This window comes from Ranitomeya imitator, chromosome 1, assembly GCF_032444005.1.
Source record: "Ranitomeya imitator isolate aRanImi1 chromosome 1, aRanImi1.pri, whole genome shotgun sequence".
Taxonomy (NCBI): Eukaryota; Metazoa; Chordata; class Amphibia; order Anura; family Dendrobatidae; genus Ranitomeya; species Ranitomeya imitator.
This window is the reverse complement of record NC_091282.1, coordinates 46,519,980-46,542,843: the sequence shown is the minus strand read 5'-3', so window position 1 is coordinate 46,542,843 and position 22,864 is coordinate 46,519,980. Positions and strand designations below refer to the sequence as shown.

Below are 22,864 nucleotides of genomic sequence, written 5' to 3'. Positions count from 1 at the left end.
AATTAATAATTAATAACAATTATATAACCCACAATATAATTAAAAGGAGACCAGATGCTGAAAAATGTATAATAATTAATAAGTGAACGTGAAACGGTGAAAAACATCCAATATGGTAAAAATATTGTTTAAAGTTTACAAAAGTGCATCAATCATTAGCAAATAAATAACAAGTAATAACATCGTGCATCAATAAATAAAGTGCACAAGTGCCATAGCAAACATAAGGTGTTCACACCGGTTAAGAGCCAGTATAGATATCAGAGCCACTGCTCTGTCAAAGCCAAATCAGTGATTCAGAAAAATATAGTATACAATATACACATACAGGATACCTTTAAGGGTTAATGTCCGTGTGCACAACGCGCCCCGATGTGCGTTTCGGTAGAATTTCCTTCGTCGGTGATTGATATAATCCACAGAACAAAGTGTATATTCAAGATGATCCAAGTATAATGGGATCCAACATCAAAGAGTGTCCATGTATAGCTGAAAATTGATAGATATATCAGATAGAAGTAGGCATCCATGATAATCACAATGTAATGGAGTCCATCTTCAAGCAATAGTAGTGGATAGTAACTAATAAAATATTAAAATGTAAAATCATGGCGTTAAAACAGTATAAAAATAATAAAAGAAAATGACAGTGTGCAAGAAAGCCATATAAAAGAGATCATAAGAAAGGGGCAAAATATAGATGTTCATTTAATCCATTGGGGGAGACAGTATCAAGTGCCCAAATCCACTTAGTTTCCAACATAGCCAAACGTCATTTCCATCTGGCATTTTATTATAAGACAATAGTCATCCCATTGATCGGTGCCATTTTTTTTTCTATTGACGAAAATGACCCAATATGCTATGTCTGCGAATGGCAAAAGCATGTGAACTTTTAGGATTAGCTAATAATTTGAAGGTGATGTTAGAGTTTTGTGTTTTCAATCATTGGAGTGACAATCAGGTGTGAGTGGACATCCTGTTTTATTTAAAAAAAAAAAAATCGGGATCTCTCAAAGTCTGATCTTCACAATAGATGTTAGTGGAAGTGTATCATGTAATAAGCAGAAATTTCTGAGGACCTCAGAAGAGTTGTTGATGCTAATCAGGCTGAAAAAGTTTACAAAACCATGTCTGAAGAGATTGGACTACACTTATTCACAGTCTGAGAGATCAAATGGAGGAATTTCAAGACCGTTTTTACTCTCCCCCGGAGTCGACAAACAAAGATCACTCCAAGAGCAAGGTGATTAAAAATTTACGAGGTCACAAAGGAACTCAAGGTATCCTCTAAGCAACTAAAGGCCTCTGTCAGACTAGTATTATAATGTTAATGTTCATGAGTCCACAATCATGTGGAAATTAAACAACAATGGTGAGCATGGCAGGATTGCAAGGAGAAAACCATGCACACCATTGCTGCCTGTCTGCTAAAGCTCATTTTGTCAAGTTAGAAGGCTAAGGGAATATTGTTTTGTGGACGAAAGAGACCAAAATTGAGTTTTTTTAGTTAAAATGAGAAGAGTTATGTTGGGAGAACGAAAAAATGCATTACAGTATAAAAACCTCATACCATCTGAGAAACACGGCGGTGGCAGTATGATGGTTTGGGTCTCTTTTGTTGCATCGGGGCCAGGACGGTTGCCATCACTGGAAATATGAATTCTGAATGTTATCAGCAAATTTTAAGGAAAATGTCAAAACTTTGGTACATGAGCTTAATCGCAAGAGATTGTATGTTGTGAAGTAAGAAAATGATCAAAGCCACACGTCGTTGTACAAAAGAATGAAGTAAAAGTTTTGGGAAGGACAAGTCCCAGTCCAGACCTTAATCCTAGAAATGTTGTGGAAGGACCTGAAGCGAGAAGTTCATGGGAGAAAACCATCAAATTAATAGGTGAAGCTGTTTTGTAGGAAGGAATAAGCTAAATTCTTCCAAGACTAATCCAGAATTACTGGAAACGTGTAGATGCAGTTCTTGCTGCACAAGTGGTCACACCAGATGCCGAGAGCAAAGGGTCACATACTTTTACCACTCACAGACATGATATTGGAGAATTTTCCTAATTCCCAAAAAATAACTTTTATTTTTGTCCTTCGTTTGATTTGATTATCTACTTTTCGGTATGGTGCAAAAATCTTATGTAGTTTTAGGTCAAACTTAAGCAGAAATATGGAAAATGCTGAAGATTTCACAAACTTTCAAGTACTATTGTAACTACATATCAGAACTATACTGTAATAGTGAATACGGAGAGACGGGGGTGGGGGGGAGCCTTGATTTATGCTCAGTTACTCTATATTCCCCACTCCCTAATTTATAAGGTTGAGGTATATGATCCCATTCCCTCACCGATTTAGGTCCTTGTATGTGTATTCTACTGATAGGTCACTGAACCCGCACAAAATCAACACACTCTTCCCTGCTGTTATTATTTATGCAGTCTGATGGGCTATAAGCTGTAGCATTGCCCACTTCATGACATCTCCTTGACCTAGAATAACAGTGCCCCTCGTAAATCTTGGTTATGAATCATTAGGTTGTGTAGAGGGCTGTTCGCGCTCATTTGCTGGTTGGAACCCTTAAGACTCTTTTTGGAGCAAAATACGAAAAAAGTTAGTAGTACAGGTCTAGCCGTGTGTCTCAATATTGGAATATTACTGCGGTTTTTGGAATGTGAGCGTAATTGAAGGTCCATTTATGGATCCCTGGTGGGGTACTTCTGCCTGATCTGTGGTCTAGAAGAGTCAAGTAATCAGTTGGATATCTAAAATTGGGATGGAATCCACAAGAAGAGACCATCGTAAATGTTTGGAGAGGTCAAATCTGTAGATGTTTTGCTTCGGTCTCGGGGTGATTCCCAACATGGAACAGAAAAGGTGATAATTTTGTGTCGGAAGGGATCCAAAAGCTGGGACCCCCACCAACTCTGAGAATGCTTTGCAAGTGAGTGTGAAGGTGCAAGCTTTATGGTCTTGAGACCTCCTTTGTTAGTGTTGACTTTTGGAGCTAGTGAAGTTTCATGTCGGTGTCCGACCCTTTACTGGGCTTCACTGAGAGTAAGAAAGAGACCTCCATATGCAAACAGCTGTTTGAGACGGTTGGTTCCTCATCAGTGTAAAGCAAGGATACTGGTTGACTGGGCGAGACGCCTTTGATAATGGTTTTCAGAGGGTATGGTTTCCTTCTGTGAAGGCTGCCAACTTGTATAAAGTTTCTCTAGTGCCGTGTCTGTCTAGGGCGGTCTATCTAGGTCCACCTTTTGGAGACCACTTTCTTTCATTTGGAGGTCAGCTATTTTGCATACCGTTTTTCCCAGGAAGCACGGCATGGTCCATGGTTCTGTGCCAGCTGGTTGTCCCTTTAAAGAGTTGCAATATCCTTCTGTTACCTTTGATAGTCACAGAAGGGGCAGCCTAAATCTGGATTGGAAAGACTCTCACTTGACGGAAATCTATAATTTTATAATTTACTGTAGATTGGGATCAACATTGCAAACATTTTTTTTTTCTTGTACACTCGTCGCAAGTGGCACTTGGTTTGGTTGTAACACTTCATAATTGGCGGAAATTGATTGAGAGCGGAGCCCAAGGCCAATGTTCTCATACGTGCAGTGAGCGGAGAACTTTCTGACACAACCGGTCAACTTTTTCCAGTAAGAAAGAAGAGTCCGAGTTACTTTCTTGATTTAACTCATTCCTCGCCACACCTGTTATGACTGATCCCATAGTCTGAACTTTCTATAAATTCCCCTTCCTATATGGAGATGTGCTGAAAAACGCCCAGAGCTCCAAATCTCCAGAACAAGGTTTTCTTTCCTAAGTGGACACATGAACTCAATAATCTAAGCTAGGTATACTTAATTAATAAGTAAAAGTGTCTTCATGTGCCAGATACTCTTTAAAGGGTTAGAGAATAGCTTGAAGCATACCTGTTCTATCACAGAAAACCAGTAGAAAAGACTGGTCTTAAACTACTTTTTGTGCACACACCAGTCTTAATATGTCCAACAGCTGTCTCATTCTTTATTACTTACTATTTAGTGTTCATCAGCATTCCTCTTCATCAGTATCCTATCGTCACTATAGGTGCTGGAACCTCATTTCCTTCACTTGCCTACATATTGCACCTGTCTTTTACAATGTTTGCCTACATTGAACTTAAAAGCCCTCTTCTACTTTATGCATGTGTGCATTTTGATTGATAGGAGTTCAGAAGCAGAGGAGTACCTTCCCTGACTTCCTGTGGAGAAGCAAAGTATCTTGCCCCACTTGAGACAGACTGAGACGGTTGAGAGACAGATTCACTCTCTACCTCCTGTAGAAAGAGAAAAACTTAATCCCACTTCCCGTAGCAAGTCAGACACTGGTCCCACACTTCCCAAAGCGAGGCAGGGACTCGCCGCCACTTGCCGAAGCAAGGCAGGGACTCTCCCCCACTTGGCGAAGCGAGGCAGGGACCTTGCCCCCACTTGTCAAAGCGAGGCAGGGACCTTGCCCCCACTTGCCGAAGCGTGGCAGGGACCGAAGCGAGGCAGAGACCGAAGCGAGGCAGGCACCTCGTCCCCACTTGGCGAAGCGAGGCAGGGACTCGCCCCCACTTGGCGAAGCGAGGCAGGGACTCGCCCCCACTTGCCGAAGCGAGGCAGGGACTCGCCCCCACTTGCCGAAGCGAGGCAGGGACTCGCCCCCACTTGCCGTAACGAGGCAGGGACTCGCCCCCACTTGACAAAGCGAGGCAGGGACTCGCCCCCACTTGACGAAGCGAGGCAGGGACTCGCCCCCACTTGCCGAAGCGAGGCAGGGACTCGCCCCCACTTGCCGAAGCGAGACAAGGACTCGCCCCCACTTGCCGAAGCGAGGCAGGGACCTCGCCCCCACTTGTCAAAGCGAGGCAGGGACCTTGCCCCCACTTGTCGGAGCGAGGCAGGGACTCGCCCCCACTTGCCGAAGCGAGGCAGGGACTCGCCCCCACTTGCCGAAGCGAGGCAGGGACTCGCCCCCACTTGCCGAAGCGAGGCAGGGACTCGCCCCCACTTGCCGAAGCGAGGCAGGGACTCGCCCCCACTTGACGAAGCGAGTCAGGGACCTTGCCCCCACTTGCCGAAGCGAGGCAGGGACCTTGCCCCCACTTGCCGAAGCGAGGCAGGGACCTTGCCCCCACTTGACGAAGCGAGGCAGGGACCTTGCCCCCACTTGACGAAGCGAGGCAGGGACCTTGCCCCCACTTGCCGAAGCGAGGCAGGGACTCGCCCCCACTTGCCGAAGCGAGGCAGGGACTCGCCCCCACTTGACGAAGCGAGGCTGGGACTCGCCACCACCTGCCGAAGCGAGGCAGGGACTCGCCACCACCTGCCGAAGCGAGGCAGGGACTCTCCCCCACTTGACGAAGCGAGGCAGGGACTCTCCCCCACTTGACGAAGCGAGGCAGGGACTCGCCCCCACTTGCTGAAGCGAGGCAGGGACTCGCCCTCACTTGCCGAAGCGAGGCAAGGACTCGCCCCCACTTGCCAAAGCGAGGCAGGGACTCGCCCCCACTTGCCAAAGCGAGGCAGGGACCTCGCCCCCACTTGGCGAAGCGAGGCAGGGACTCGCCCCCACTTGGCGAAGCGAGGCAGGGACTCGCCCCCACTTGGCGAAGCGAGGCAGGGACTCGCCCCCACTTGGCGAAGCGAGGCAGGGACTCGCTCCCACTTGCCGAAGCGAGGCACCAAAGATTTTTCCTAACCCACATTTTATTGTTGAATCAAATTTCTGACCTGTATCAAATTTTTTATCAAAATTTCTATTATGTAATTCTTTTTTTATTATTATTCTTTTTTTCCCTCTCTGTGGTTTAAATGGCTGATTCTGCATTATAAAAAATTGAGATAAAACCTGTAAAATGAAATAATAAATTTCTACATTGTGCATACATTACCTTAACTTTTTATACTTGCTTGTTTGTTAATGTTAATGCTAATAATGTTGTTATTCTTTTTTATTTTCTTATGCTCTTTGTCGATAAAAAACAACATTTTATTGTAACGTAATTTAACAAATAAATATTTTTAATGTCTAGGCTACATAGTATAAAAATTGTACGTTTTTTTATTTTGTTTTACGTTCTATATACCATGTGTATGTTAATAATGGAGGGGTCATTTTAGTAATTTCCCAAATTCATAAGGGTCCGATTTAAAATAAAACCACACTGATAATATGACATAATATGTAACTAAAAAAAATTAGTAAATAGTAATTTTAAAAAGAAATAGAATGTTCTACGTTTTTTTTGTTTGCACCACAATGAATCCCAGGTTCTCTTCACGAACATCTCCGCAGGCAGTTGGAGCACTTGTCTGCATTGAATTTTTGTCCATTTTTAGTGCCCCCTTCCAGCAGATAACCTCCAGAGCACGGACTTTCGCGCTGCCCATCTCCATCCATACAGGAGATATAAAGCTGCCCGGAGATAGCGGGAGCTGGGTTTTTTCTTGCATCCAGCGTGGTGCGGGGTCTGGCTCGAGTTCATTCGGCCTCTCTGTTTATGACTCCACAGTACGGATCGATAGGTTTCTGGTTCTCCCAGGAATTCTATCTTTCAGCTCATTAGGGGTAAGCATGCTGCCCTGGTAAACCACAGAAGGCGAAGATCTACAAACTGCCTCAAACACTGACCTTGCTGCCTCAACCCCCAGAATACAGCCGCTATAAACCTCACTTTTTCTTGTTGGTTTTTAATGAGCCCTTTTTTTTTTTTTTTGTGCGTAACAATAGGAATGTATACACGGCCATTTATCACTCCGAGGCTGCACAGCTGACCTTATAGCACTTTATGTTCTTTGTTTTTATGTTCTATATTTTTATATATATTAATCTTTATTTTTTAGAATTTTTATTTATATAATTGTGGAGTGACCGAGTGGTGATTTTCCAATCTATATTGCATCTATATAACAGATATTACAAGCGCATATGTAATACTGTCACGTTATTTCTTTTTAAGACATGGGGGGGAAAAAATTGTAAGTCGATCTTGCCAGGGACCAGATTCACTGTGGTCTAAAATTCCTATGTAAATACTTCTTGCAAATAGAATTTTCTTTCTTAGGGATAATGCATAGACTTATTTTGTGCACATGTATAACTAGATATATAAATGCATTGATTGCACTGTTGCTATAACCAGAAAAGACAACCTATGGCCAAGTGTCGTGCTGTGGCTATAGGAATATCCGATTATACCCATGGACGGGTGTGGTGCTGTTACTGTAGGAAGACCAGACACGATCCATGGAAGGGTGTGATGCTGTCTATAGGAAGACCAGACATGACCCATGGATGTTTGTGGGGCTGTTGATATAGAAAGACCAGACATGACCCATGGACGGGTGTGGTGCTGTCTATAGGAAGACCAGACATGACCCATGGACGGGTGTGGTGCTGTTACTATAGGAAGACCAGACATGTCCCATGGACGGGTGTGGTGCTGTGTCTATAGGAAGACCAGACATGTCCCATGGACGGTGTGGTGCTGTGTCTATAGGAAGACCAGACATGTCCCATGGACGGGTGTGGTGCTGTGTCTATAGGAAGACCAGACATGTCCCATGGACGGTGTGGTGCTGTGTCTATAGGAAGACCAGACATGACCCATGGACGGGTGTGGTGCTGTTACTATAGGAAGACCAGACATGTCCCATGGACGGGTGTGGTGCTGTGTCTATAGGAAGACCAGACATGTCCCATGGACGGTGTGGTGCTGTGTCTATAGGAAGACCAGACATGTCCCATGGACGGGTGTGGTGCTGTGTCTATAGGAAGACCAGACATGTCCCATGGACGGGTGTGGTGCTGTGTCTATAGGAAGACCAGACATGACCCATAGATGGGTGTGGTGCAGTGTCTATAGAAAGACCAGACATGTCCCATAGACGGGTGTGGTGCAGTGTCTATAGGAAGACCAGACATGTCCCATTGACGGGTGTGGTGCTGTGTCTATAAGGCCAGAAATGTCCCATGGACTGGTGTGGTGCTGTGTCTGTAGGAAGACTAGACATGACCCATGGACGGTGTGGTGCTGTGTCTATAGGAAGACCAGACATGACCCATGGACGGGTGTGGTGCTGTGTCTATAGGAAGACCAGACATGTCCCATGGACTGGTGTGGTGCTGTGTCTATAGGAAGACCAGACATGACCCATGGACGTTTGTGGGGCTGTTGATATAGAAAGACCAGACATGACGCATGAACGGGTGTGGTGCTGTTACTATAGGAAGACCAGACATGACCCATGGATGGGTGTGGTACTGTTTCTAAAATTAGACCAGACAGGACCCATGGATTTGTGAGGTTCTGTTTCTATAGGAAGACCAGACATGTCCACTGGATGGATGTGGTTCTGTGTCTATAGGAAGACCAGACATGTCCCATGGATGGGTGTGGTTCTGTGTCTATAGGAAGACCAGACATGACCCATGGATGGGTGTGGTGCTGTGTCTATAGGAAGACCAGACATGTCCCATGGACGGGTGTGGTGCTGTGTCTATAGATAAGACCAGACGTCCCATGGACGGGTGTGGTGCTGTGTCTATAGGAAGACCAGACATGTCCCATGGACGGGTGTGGTGCTGTGTCTATAGGAAGACCAGACATGTCCCATGGACGGGTGTGGTGCTGTGTCTATAGGAAGACCAGACATGTCCTATGGACGGGTGTGGTGCTGTCTATAGGAAGACCAGACATGTCCTATGGACGGGTGTGGTGCTGTGTCTATAGGAAGACCAGACATGTCCTATGGACGGGTGTGGTGCTGTGTCTATAGGAAGACCAGACATGTCCTATGGACGGGTGTGGTGCTGTGTCTATAGGAAGACCAGACATGACCCATGGACGGGTGTGGTGCTGTGTCTGTAGGAAGACCAGACATGTCCTATGGTCGGGGTGTGGTGCTGTGTCTATAGGAAGACCAGACATGACCCATGGACAGGTGTGGTTCTGTGTCTATAGGAGGACCAGACATGTCCCATGGATTTGTGTGGTGCTATGTCTATAGGAAGACCAGACATGACCCATGGACGGTTGTGGTGCTGTGTCTATAGGAAGACCAGACATGTCCCATAGACGGGTGTGGTGCTGTGTCTATAGGAAGACCAGACATGTCCCATAGACGGGTGTGGTGCTGTGTCTATAGGAAGACCAGACATGTCCTATGGACGGGTGTGGTGCTGTGTCTATAGGAAGACCAGACATGACCCATGGACGGGTGTGGTGCTGTGTCTATAGGAAGACCAGACATGTCCTATGGTCGGGGTGTGGTGCTGTGTGTATAGGAAGACCAGACATGACCCATGGACAGGTGTGGTTCTGTGTCTATAGGAGGACCAGACATGTCCCATGGATTTGTGTGGTGCTGTGTCTATAGGAAGACCAGACATGTCCTATGGACGGGGTGTGGTGCTATGTCTATAGGAAGACCAGACATGACCCATGGACGGGGTGTGGTGCTGTGTCTATAGGAAGACCAGACATGTCCTATGGACGGGGTGTGGTGCTGTGTCTATAGGAAGACCAGACATGTCCTATGGACGGGGTGTGGTGCTGTGTCTATAGGAAGACCAGACATGTCCTATGGACGGGGTGTGGTGCTGTGTCTATAGGAAGACCAGACATGTCCCATGGACGGTGTGGTGCTGTGTCTATAGGAAGACCAGACATGACCCATGGACGGGTGTGGTGCTGTGTCTATAGGAAGACCAGACATGTCCCATGGACTGGTGTGGTGCTGTGTCTATAGGAAGACCAGACATGACCCATGGACGTTTGTGGGGCTGTTGATATAGAAAGACCAGACATGACGCATGAACGGGTGTGGTGCTGTTACTATAGGAAGACCAGACATGACCCATGGATGGGTGTGGTACTGTTTCTAAAATTAGACCAGACAGGACCCATGGATTTGTGAGGTTCTGTTTCTATAGGAAGACCAGACATGTCCACTGGATGGATGTGGTTCTGTGTCTATAGGAAGACCAGACATGTCCCATGGATGGGTGTGGTTCTGTGTCTATAGGAAGACCAGACATGACCCATGGATGGGTGTGGTGCTGTGTCTATAGGAAGACCAGACATGTCCCATGGACGGGTGTGGTGCTGTGTCTATAGGAAGACCAGACATGTCCCATGGACGGGTGTGGTGCTGTGTCTATAGGAAGACCAGACATGTCCCATGGACGGGTGTGGTGCTGTGTCTATAGGAAGACCAGACATGTCCTATGGACGGGTGTGGTGCTGTCTATAGGAAGACCAGACATGTCCTATGGACGGGTGTGGTGCTGTGTCTATAGGAAGACCAGACATGTCCTATGGACGGGTGTGGTGCTGTGTCTATAGGAAGACCAGACATGTCCTATGGACGGGTGTGGTGCTGTGTCTATAGGAAGACCAGACATGACCCATGGACGGGTGTGGTGCTGTGTCTATAGGAAGACCAGACATGTCCTATGGTCGGGGTGTGGTGCTGTGTCTATAGGAAGACCAGACATGACCCATGGACAGGTGTGGTTCTGTGTCTATAGGAGGACCAGACATGTCCCATGGATTTGTGTGGTGCTATGTCTATAGGAAGACCAGACATGACCCATGGACGGTTGTGGTGCTGTGTCTATAGGAAGACCAGACATGTCCCATAGACGGGTGTGGTGCTGTGTCTATAGGAAGACCAGACATGTCCCATAGACGGGTGTGGTGCTGTGTCTATAGGAAGACCAGACATGTCCTATGGACGGGTGTGGTGCTGTGTCTATAGGAAGACCAGACATGACCCATGGACGGGTGTGGTGCTGTGTCTATAGGAAGACCAGACATGTCCTATGGTCGGGGTGTGGTGCTGTGTGTATAGGAAGACCAGACATGACCCATGGACAGGTGTGGTTCTGTGTCTATAGGAGGACCAGACATGTCCCATGGATTTGTGTGGTGCTGTGTCTATAGGAAGACCAGACATGTCCTATGGACGGGGTGTGGTGCTATGTCTATAGGAAGACCAGACATGACCCATGGACGGGGTGTGGTGCTGTGTCTATAGGAAGACCAGACATGTCCTATGGACGGGGTGTGGTGCTGTGTCTATAGGAAGACCAGACATGTCCTATGGACGGGGTGTGGTGCTGTGTCTATAGGAAGACCAGACATGTCCTATGGACGGGGTGTGGTGCTGTGTCTATAGGAAGACCAGACATGTCCCATGGACGGTGTGGTGCTGTGTCTATAGGAAGACCAGACATGACCCATGGACGGGTGTGGTGCTGTGTCTATAGGAAGACCAGACATGTCCCATGGACTGGTGTGGTGCTGTGTCTATAGGAAGACCAGACATGACCCATGGACGTTTGTGGGGCTGTTGATATAGAAAGACCAGACATGACGCATGAACGGGTGTGGTGCTGTTACTATAGGAAGACCAGACATGACCCATGGATGGGTGTGGTACTGTTTCTAAAATTAGACCAGACAGGACCCATGGATTTGTGAGGTTCTGTTTCTATAGGAAGACCAGACATGTCCACTGGATGGATGTGGTTCTGTGTCTATAGGAAGACCAGACATGTCCCATGGATGGGTGTGGTTCTGTGTCTATAGGAAGACCAGACATGACCCATGGATGGGTGTGGTGCTGTGTCTATAGGAAGACCAGACATGTCCCATGGACGGGTGTGGTGCTGTGTCTATAGATAAGACCAGACGTCCCATGGACGGGTGTGGTGCTGTGTCTATAGGAAGACCAGACATGTCCCATGGACGGGTGTGGTGCTGTGTCTATAGGAAGACCAGACATGTCCCATGGACGGGTGTGGTGCTGTGTCTATAGGAAGACCAGACATGTCCTATGGACGGGTGTGGTGCTGTCTATAGGAAGACCAGACATGTCCTATGGACGGGTGTGGTGCTGTGTCTATAGGAAGACCAGACATGTCCTATGGACGGGTGTGGTGCTGTGTCTATAGGAAGACCAGACATGTCCTATGGACGGGTGTGGTGCTGTGTCTATAGGAAGACCAGACATGACCCATGGACGGGTGTGGTGCTGTGTCTATAGGAAGACCAGACATGTCCTATGGTCGGGGTGTGGTGCTGTGTCTATAGGAAGACCAGACATGACCCATGGACAGGTGTGGTTCTGTGTCTATAGGAGGACCAGACATGTCCCATGGATTTGTGTGGTGCTATGTCTATAGGAAGACCAGACATGACCCATGGACGGTTGTGGTGCTGTGTCTATAGGAAGACCAGACATGTCCCATAGACGGGTGTGGTGCTGTGTCTATAGGAAGACCAGACATGTCCCATGGACGGGTGTGGTGCTGTGTCTATAGGAAGACCAGACATGTCCTATGGACGGGTGTGGTGCTGTCTATAGGAAGACCAGACATGTCCTATGGACGGGTGTGGTGCTGTGTCTATAGGAAGACCAGACATGTCCTATGGACGGGTGTGGTGCTGTGTCTATAGGAAGACCAGACATGTCCCATGGACGGGGTGTGGTGCTGTGTCTATAGGAAGACATGTCCTATGGACGGGTGTGGTGCTGTGTCTATAGGAAGACCAGACATGACCCATGGACGGGTGTGGTGCTGTGTCTATAGGAAGACCAGACATGTCCCATGGACGGGTGTGGTGCTGTGTCTATAGGAAGACCAGACATGTCCTATGGACGGGTGTGGTGCTGTCTATAGGAAGACCAGACATGTCCTATGGACGGGGTGTGGTGCTATGTCTATAGGAAGACCAGACATGACCCATGGACGGGGTGTGGTGCTGTGTCTATAGGAAGACCAGACATGTCCTATGGACGGGGTGTGGTGCTGTGTCTATAGGAAGACCAGACATGTCCTATGGACGGGGTGTGGTGCTGTGTCTATAGGAAGACCAGACATGTCCTATGGACAGGGTGTGGTGCTGTGTCTATAGGGAGATGCTCATGTGTTTTCCATATCCTGCACAATCATTTTCTGGAGGTGGAGGTGTCATCATATTCATCAAGATTTTATTTTTGATCATTTTTATTTGCTAAAGGCAACACATCTGGTTCTTTCAATAAAAGCCTAATAAGTCCTGACACGTTGTCATAATGAACATAGTGTTCTATTTTTCAATGATGATATAGTTTCAAAGAAGGTTAGTTGAGAGTAGTGGAAAACGATTATACTGTAAATACATGATTTGGGGGATTTTTTTTTTTTTTAGAAGCACCGCCATTTATGTCCTTCCTTGAGCCATGTTGGCATTCACCAGTGGCGCCCAGCTGTAGTCTCCAGGCCATGGGTGTCTGTGGCGTTACCAGAACCTTCTGGTATTTTTTCCATCTATAAATAGATAAGATACATTAGACATGAAGGATGACGAGAGGACCCCATGAATGCGTTAATGAGGATGTGGATGTTTTATCCATATTTCTTTTTTCTTTCCTTTTTTATAGGGCAGGTTGGGGAGTTAAATAAAAAAAATACAGTATGAAATATGATACAATAAAAAAATAACACCAATGCTCTACTCTTTTATTTCCCTGCACCCGTGACCTCACGTACATCCATGTGACCGCTGCAGCCAATCACTGGCCTTAGCGCAATCTCTTGATATGCATTCTGAGGCCAATGATTGGCTGCAGCGGTCAAGTGGATGTTATGGAAGTGATGTTATTGCTGCAGGGCAGTAATTAGTGACCAGTGATGATGACCACTACAGCGTTGTCAATAAAGATTTGGGGGGTTGAGTATTTTTTTAAAAATTTTCCGACAACCCCTTTAAACATTTATTTTTTTAACACGTCACCAGTCGGTAACAATGGAGTAAGCCAAGAAAGATGTCAGCGAGCGATGACCTTGTCATATGGAAGACAACTTGGGGGCACAAAGGATTTGCCGTAAGATTAGGCCGGGATTGCCTTGTGACTGACACGACCATCGTCAGCCTCCATCATTGTAATTGCATGCTAGAAGTTTAATAGGGTGCTACATATTTAATAAATCATTGCTTAATCTCTTAAGCCTCACCATCATGAGCAGAAGTGATTTAATAAGTCTTAAGTATTAAGAATACTTAGATTTTTTTTTTATATATATTTTTTTTATCCCCTCTTCCACTCCCCCTATACCCCACCGTCCAGCACCACCGAGGGTCACACATCATCGAGGGTCTGGCCTATCTCACATGGACGCTCTGAATTTGGTTTTCATTTACTTTCACTTTTTTTTTTATCATCCCTAGATTTTTTTTTTTTAATCCTTGAATTGCAAATCTTTAAATCTACCTCTTATAATCTGGAGTTATCTTTAGCATTATGTTGTGGGTTTTTTTTTTTTTTTTTAATCTCTCAAAGATTAATATGAACAGCTTTTTTTTTTTTTTGTTAAATGAAAAAAATCAATATTTGGTAATCTGGATAAAGATCTGTTCCTTAAAAATAACCTTGCTCTAAAACAATGCATGTATTAATATATTTTTTTTAATTTAATCTGCAATTTTCTGCTAAGAATTTGGCACTTTTTTATTTTTTATTTTCAATCAACAAAAATAAAAATTGTTAATCTTTGTACATTCGTTTTTAATTTAAGATTATTAATTTATATATCTCATGCAAATAATCTTATTTTTTAATCTATATATATATATATATATATATATATATATATATATATATATATACACACACACACACACACACACACACACACACACGTGTGTATACTTGTGTATGTGTGTGTGTAAAAAAGAAGAAAAAAATATACATATAAAATTTATTTTTTATTTTACGTTTTGTGCTAGATATTTTTCCTTAACGTGCTTAGATCTGTTTTACCATTTTTGTTCTCCACTAGCGGCCTTATTTTTATTTTTTATCATCATTCCAATTAATTATGGGATTATTAATGTTAGGTTAGTAAGGCTCGGTTGCCACTTGCTTTTCAACATTAATGGAAAAAAACAGTCACAGCATGATGGATGCGAGTGAAAGCAGAGGGACCCAACTGATTATTATGGACTTTGTCCTGGTTCCATTTTCTATTTCTTTTTAAGAATAGGAGAAAAGATGCAGCGTGAAGAATTTTTCCTTCCATTCTACAAATGGACACACAACAGACCCCATAATAATCATTAGGATCCCTGCGCTTTGCATCAGTTATGTCCGCTTCGGACAGTAATACCACTTCTTAAAAACAGAAGAAGCAGAATTTCAATACACTGGTGTCATTGCAGCCTTACTGGGTTGTTCAACTAATTACGAAATGTAAATAATATTACAATTAATCGTAATCATGATCTTAACAAATCCACTAGTGGAAAAAAATATGTATAGATTATATGTAAATAAGTGTGTGTGTAATATATGTGTGTCTGTATAATATATGTATGTAATGTGTGTGTGTGTGTGTGTAGTATAATATATGTGTGTAATATATATGTGTGTAATATATGTGTGTCTATGTAATGTGTGTAATATAATGTGTGTGTAATATATATGTGTGTAATATGTGTCTGTATAATATATGCATGTAATATGTGTGTAGTATATGTGTGTAATATGTGTGTGTGTAATATATATGTGTGTAATATATGTGTGTAATATGTGTGTCTATATAATATATGTATGTAATGTGTGTGTAGTATAATATATGTGTGTAATATAATGTGTTTGTGTGTGTAATATGTGTGTGTAATATATGTGTGTAATATGTGTGTGTGTAATATATAATATATGTATGTAATATAATGTGTGTGTAATATGTGTCTGTGTGTAATATATATGTGTGTAATATGTGTATGTGTGTAATGTATAATATATGTGTGTCTGCATGTAATATATAAAGTGTGTGTGTGTAATATGTGTGTGATATGTGTGTGCAATATATGTGTGTGTGTATGTATAATATATGTCTACAATATGTGTGTAATATATCTGTGTGTGTGTAATATATACATATATGTGTAATATGTGTGTAATATATACCGTATATATTATATATATTGTTTATTAAATATAATCAATACATTTTTATTTTGTTCTTTAACCACTAATAATCTTAAGTCTTCTGATTCAAATTTGTTTTATTTGTGTGTGTTTGTGTGTGTGTATACATTTTTTTTCTCATTTCTTTACATATATAATGTAGATATTTTTTACATTTGCAGTTAATTTTTATATGTAATATCTCTAATCTAATTAAATTAAAAAAAAAACAAAAACAAATCTTATGAAAATCACTAGAATTAATGATAAATGCCACCATAAAGGTGTTAAAAAAACAAACAAAAAGAAAATGAACAAGTTGTCCTTTTCTACTGTTTGATGTACTTTCTACATTTTCCCCTTATTCTACATACATCACTCACTCCTCAGTATTAGCCGGTGGAGCGCTCTGCACTGAGGGCATCCCGGGATATCGGGGCCTCCCAAACATCAGGCTGTCTCATGAGGACCGCCAAAGATTTACCAAGGAACACTGTAGAACTGCAGCTTTCCAGCCGCTGTCTGGATCCTTCTTCCTGTAAATCATAATGCATCTTTGCATCGGTCAGGCAACTCTTAGTATACAATATTAATCATACAGGGCGCACGCTTGTATTAACCTCTGTGGCGCTGCAGCAGAACATTCATTTCACCCTCTTCATGTCAATAAAGCATTTTTTTTAATTTTTTTTTGTTTTTACCGTGTTGCAGTCTTTGTGGTATTAGTCAATCGGTTGATTTGTCTTTTTACAATTACCGAAAACCCCAAGGTTGGCCGGACCCTTTGTTCACCTCGGCCTCGTCCCCAGCTGCTGCTTTCTGTCCTGTAGCGCAGCTTATAAAGGGCAGCGGGGTCAGCACTAACCTACCATTCTAGCATTAGCGTGCTAGCCGTTCTTACAACCGTCCTCATGGCCGCACTAAGCTGCTTTTTCTGCTTGAGCTGTAACGGCCGTGCTCTTTGTACTGCTCAACTACAGACCGGCCGACTTCTTGATTTTTTTTTTTTCTTTCTTTTCTTTCTTTTCTTTCTTTTTTTTTTTTGTACATTTATGTTGCATATATTTTATGAATTTTAACATGTATATTTGTTTCTAAGAAGTCTAAATATATATATATATATATATATTTATATATTACTTTTATATCTATACTGTGTTTTTATGTATATATTTCATATATTCATATGTTCACACGTAAAAGCTTTTTCTTTTTTTCTTTTTTTTTATTTTTTTTATACAATATACAGTAGTTCTTGGTGATTTTACAAGGATTTCACTCTCGATACTTTTACACCAAAGTCTACAAACATTCCACTCCTATGGAAACAACCTCAGAAGGCAATGGCTCATTAAAGGTGGTAGACACTACTGTTTTATTATTATTTTTTTTATTTCCAATGTGCCTAAGAATGTACAGGTAAGTAGTTAACTACATGCTTGTTGTGCCCGGCACCAATCTCTGCCAACACATAGAAGGTACAGACAGATCCTGCTGGCGATTCAGCAGCTTCTGCTGCAGTCATGTCCACAGAACAATGACTTCTCTTCTGCTCTGCTCCGTTGATGAAGTGTGGGTGTTGACATCATGCTGATTGACAGACAGTTCCCCGCTGCCTAACTGCAGGGAGCCGCCTGTCAATCAGCATGATGATCAGCAGTAATGCCACTTCGACAGAGCAGCCCGGAAAAAAGAAGAAGGCGCTCTGTCGATATGTAGCTGAGTTCTTGAGCAAGCGCTGCTCTGTGCAGGTGCTGGGTACAAACAGGCAGGTAGTTACCTCTGTTAGCAAGTACCTGCCTGTTAGTGTTTAGGCTCGTAGTGTAAAAAAAAAGGTCCTGGAAACCACTGTAAGTGCTCTGTCGCACCCAGAGCACTTAATGAGCACGTGAATGAAAACACTAATAACTACGTAATGCAGCAACAGATAGAAGATATAAAGGTGTCGATGGATTTACATTTCAAAGACCTTCATGACCATATTTGGGTGTTAGGGAAGGAGGCTGATCTTCCTGTCAGATTCCCTTTAAAGAAATGGCAAGGATAAACAGTGGGCTACTTAATGTATTTTTGTGGATTTTTCATAGCAAAAAAAAAATATTAGATACACACTTGGAATAGACGACTTGAATTCACACGCGGATTCGCCGCACTGCAAAGTGCACATTCATGGCAGATACATGCACGGATGCTGCAATCAATGAGTGATTGGTACAAACTTTGTATTGAAAGGGTTTGTCTCATGATCCGATCTTCAGGAGCACAGCGCTCCCCTGCCGTGAATCAATACAATCACTAGGATTGGACTGAGCTGTAATACCATTTGCAGCCCCCAGAGCGGCGCTACTTTTCTCTAATCTCTTAAGAATTTATCACTTTGCAATAGTACAGAAGTGAATAATTGTTACACCAAAACGTCATTCAAAAGAATACGAACCATCGTGGTGGCTGCGAATGTCCAAGCACCGTGGTTTACAGGACCCGACCATGTGATGGCAAGCCACCATGATGACAGACTCTTAACTGGTAAAGGTCCACGTCTTCTCTCATGTTTCAGGCACAGGCTAAGGGAGACAGAAGGGCTCCATATGTTAGACGCCCTTATTTTCATCACCTGGGCTGCAGTGATCGATCGTGACACAATAGCATTTTGTGCTTAGAAAATATTTTATAACCTTTTATACTTTAGGTGTTGTCTTTTTTTCCCCCATCACTTCTGTAGAAGTGCAAGTTTGGAGACATGACTGAGTGGCCCTACATGTATTCATCTGCTGTCCTCCTTGTATCAGGCTGGGAGACTCTAATATGTACTGTAATCCTCCTCCTTCCCCCTACACTCATGATTGATACTTGTACCATGAGACTCCTATGAGGTTTATAGACTCTTATCATGCACCCCCTCACACACAGTAAAATTATCCCACTGATCCTCCTCCCTCTCCTCTCACAGCATGAGTCTCACACACACGCTCAGATGCTAACATGATCCTCCTCTCTCTCCTCTCACAGCATGAGTCTCACTCACAGGCTCAGATGCTAACATGATCAAATTCTTTCTCCTCTCACAGCATGAGTCTCACACACACGCTCAGATGCTAACATGATCAAATTCTCTCTCCTCTCACAGCATGAGTCTCACACACAGGCTCAGATGCTAACATGATCCTCCTCCCTCTCCTCTCACAGCATGAGTCTCACACACAGGCTCAGATGCTAACATGATCCTCCTCTCTCTCCTCTCACAGCATGAGTCTCACTCACAGGCTCAGATGCTAACATGATCCTCCTCTCTCTCCTCTCACAGCATGAGTCTCACACACAGGCTCAGATGCTAACATGATCCTCCTCTCTCTCCTCTCACAGCATGAGTCTCACTCACAGGCTCAGATGCTAACATGATCCTCCTCTCTCTCCTCTCACAGCATGAGTCTCACTCACAGGCTCAGATGCTAACATGATCCTCCTCTCTCTCCTCTCACAGCATGAGTCTCACTCACAGGCTCAGATGCTAACATGATCCTCCTCTCTCTCCTCTCACAGCATGAGTCTCACACACACGCTCAGATGCTAACATGATCAAATTCTCTCTCCTCTCACAGCATGAGTCTCACACACAGGCTCAGATGCTAACATGATCTTCCTCCCTCTCCTCTCACAGCTTGAGTCTCACACACACGCTCAGATGCTAACATGATCAAATTCTCTCTCCTCTCACAGCATGAGTCTCACACACACGCTCAGATGCTAACATGATCAAATTCTCTCTCCTCTCACAGCATGAGTCTCACACACAGGCTCAGATGCTAACATGATCCTCCTCCCTCTCCTCTCACAGCATGAGTCTCACTCACAGACTCAGATGCTAACATGATCTTCCTCCCTCTCCTCTCACAGCATGAGTCTCACACACAGGCTCAGATGCTAACATGATCTTCCTCCCTCTCCTTTCACAGCATGAGTTTCACATATAGGCTTAGTGACACTTACATGACCCTCCTCTCTCTTCTCACAGCATGAGTCTCGCATACAGGCGGAGATGCTAACACGCTGCTCCTCCCTCCCCTTTCACAGCATGAGTCACACACAGGCTGAGATGCTAACATGGTGCTCCTCCCTCCCTTCTCTCAGCATGAGTCTCACACACAGGCTCAGATGCTAACATGATCCTCCTCCCCTCTCAAAGCATGAGTCTCAGATGTTGAGAGGCGCTAACATGAACCTCCTTGCTCCCCTCTCACAGCATGAGTTTCACATATATGCTTCGTGACACTTACATGACCCTCCTCCCTCTTCTCTCACAGCATGATTCTTGCATACAGGAGGAGATGCTAACATGGTGCTCCTCCCACCCCTCTCACAGCATACGTCTCACATATTGAGGGGTGCGAATATGATCCTTCTCCATCTCCTCTCACAGCATGAGTCTCACACACAGGCTGCAGTGTATTTGCACCTCTTTCCCGCACTGCAGCTCCTGTCTAGAGCTTCAGGGTATGTGCACACGTTCCGGATTTGCCTGCGGATCTGCAGCGGATTGGACGCTGCAGATCCGCAGCAGTTTTCCATGCTGTGAACAGTACCATGTAAACCTATGGAAAACCAAATCTGCAGTGTACATGCTGCGGAAAATTCCACTCAGAAACGTTTCACACCTATTCCATAATAGGAATCCGCACGTGTAAAAACGCAGGCGAAATCCGCACAAAAAACGCAGAAAATCTGCAGATAATCCGCAGGTAAAACGATTCTGCAGAATCCAGGCGGAAAAATCCGCAATGGAATCCGCAACATGTGCACATACCCTTACTGTTTTACATTAGTTTACTGTTTGGAGGGCTGAGGAGGTTTCTGAGTTTGGAGATGTGGAAAGTGCAGAACTTCAGACAGCTGGAAGATGCCGCTTTCTATGCAGAGATCTATTACTCAGGAGTGCTGTCGGTCTTTGAATGATGTGATTTTAATCATGAAATTGATAAGTGTTAAAAAAAAAATAGTATTCAGAGGTTTTCTCACTAACACATGTCCAACGTGATCTCCATCACCTCGGAGGTGTTGTATATAGCGGTTCTCCAACATCCCACTACTCCATGGGAGGTGAGTGCGCACTCACTTTACTCATTCAGTCTCCACAAGACATGTTTTCTTCTTCTTCTTACTGCAAAATCTGAATTGTTTACTTTAAAGGATTATTCCCCAAATCTAAAAAGTTATCCCATATCTATAGGAGAGGGGTTACCTTACTGATCATTGGGGTCCAACCACTGAGATCTCCAGTGACCTCACGAACAGGCCTCTGTATCCTGGGAAATGACTTTGCAGAGCCCCATCTGAAATGCACCAGGGGTGCGCATGCTCAACATCTTCTCCATTCATTGTCTGTGGGGCTGCCGGAGATAGCGGAGCGCTGTACTCGGGGTCTCTCCGACAGCCCTATAGACAATATATGGGACGGACTTCGAGCATGCATCTGTCGTCTCCGACCATGACGGGACTCTGCAGAAGACTCCTTACTGGAATCCAGAACCCAATTCTCAGAATTGCTGAGGTCCCTTTGGTTGGTCCCTTTCTGTAAGTTCTCCCCTATGCTAATAGGGGATGCATTTAGTTTCTGGGAATATCTTTTTATAACATTTTTGTTCTTTTTCCCCCCCCAAGTATCTCAGTTAAAAGTCCTACAGTTAATCGTCATTCAAATAAATCTCAATTTTTAATTTTCATTTTATTTTTGTATCCTTCCAGGGGAATTTGCCTAAATATTCACATAACTCCTTGATGGTTCAAGCAATAAAGACGAATGTAACAGACTCGGACATACACCTGCTCTTCTTTGATGTGGAAGCACTAATTATACAGCTACTCACTGAAGAAGCCTCCAGGCCAAATACTGCACTTATCTCCCCAGAGAGTTTGCAGAAAGCATCTGGCAGTTCTGACAAAGGAGGCTCTTTTCTGGCCGGTAAACGAGCAGCCGTACTGTTCCAACAGGTCAAGGAAACCATCAAAGAGAACATTAAAGAACATCTTCTCGACGACGATGACGAAGACGAAGAAGCGATGAGACAGAAGCGTGACGAGAGCGACCCGGAGTACCGGTCTAGCAAATCTAAGCCATTAACGCTACTAGAGTACAACCTAACCATGGACACGGCCAAGCTCTTCATGTCCTGTCTTCATGCCTGGGGCTTGAATGCGGGACTAGACGAAGTGTGCCTCGACCGCCTCGGGATGCTTAAGCCACATTGTCCCGTGTCTTTCGGACTGCTCTCAAGAGGAGGCCACATGTCGTTGATGCTTCCAGGGTTCAATCAGTTCGTTTATAGAGGGCCCAACGAGAATGTAGGTGTAGACTTGAAGATGTCAATTAGTGAAGGACTTGGAAAGGGCAATTATGGCGTGTCCCGTGCTGTCACCACTCAACATCTCCTGTCACTTATCTCTCTGGCAAACACTTTGATGAGCATGACCAATGCCACGTTCATTGGAGACCACATGAAGAAGGCTCCCCAAAGGTACACAACCAGACACGCAACCGAGTATATTTGCTTCAGGTTTTTCTTTTGTCTTTAAAGAGGTCGTCCAAGTCTTAGATATTGATGATTTCAGTTGGCGTTCAGTGATTTGCACGTCCCCATCCATCGAATCGATCACGACAGTGGTTTGTGGCCATTGGATGGGAGCCAGAGAACCACCTCAAAACTAATGGCACTCGGGGCTCTTCTTTTGATTAGCCGGCCTGGTGCGATGTCACTGTTGTGTTGTGCCATATGTGTGACGCCACACCAGGCCGGCTAATCAAAAGAAGAGCCACAGATGCAATCGGCTAAGAGAAGGTTCTTCTCCTCCCGTCCAGTGGCCAAAGACCACGATGGATTGTG

General features: G+C 44.3%; 1 protein-coding gene across 3 annotated transcripts in view; it reads left to right on the top strand.

Annotated features, from left to right (window-relative positions):
* Window positions 1–22,864, top strand: part of WDR7 (WD repeat domain 7) — a 418,087-nt gene that overhangs the window by 116,667 nt on the left and 278,556 nt on the right. For all 3 annotated transcript variants that reach the window (XM_069746037.1, XM_069746038.1, XM_069746036.1), the window contains one exon: window positions 21,729–22,498. In XM_069746037.1, the coding sequence (XP_069602138.1) occupies window positions 21,729–22,498 (770 nt within the window). The remainder of the gene's footprint in view (window positions 1–21,728; window positions 22,499–22,864) is intronic.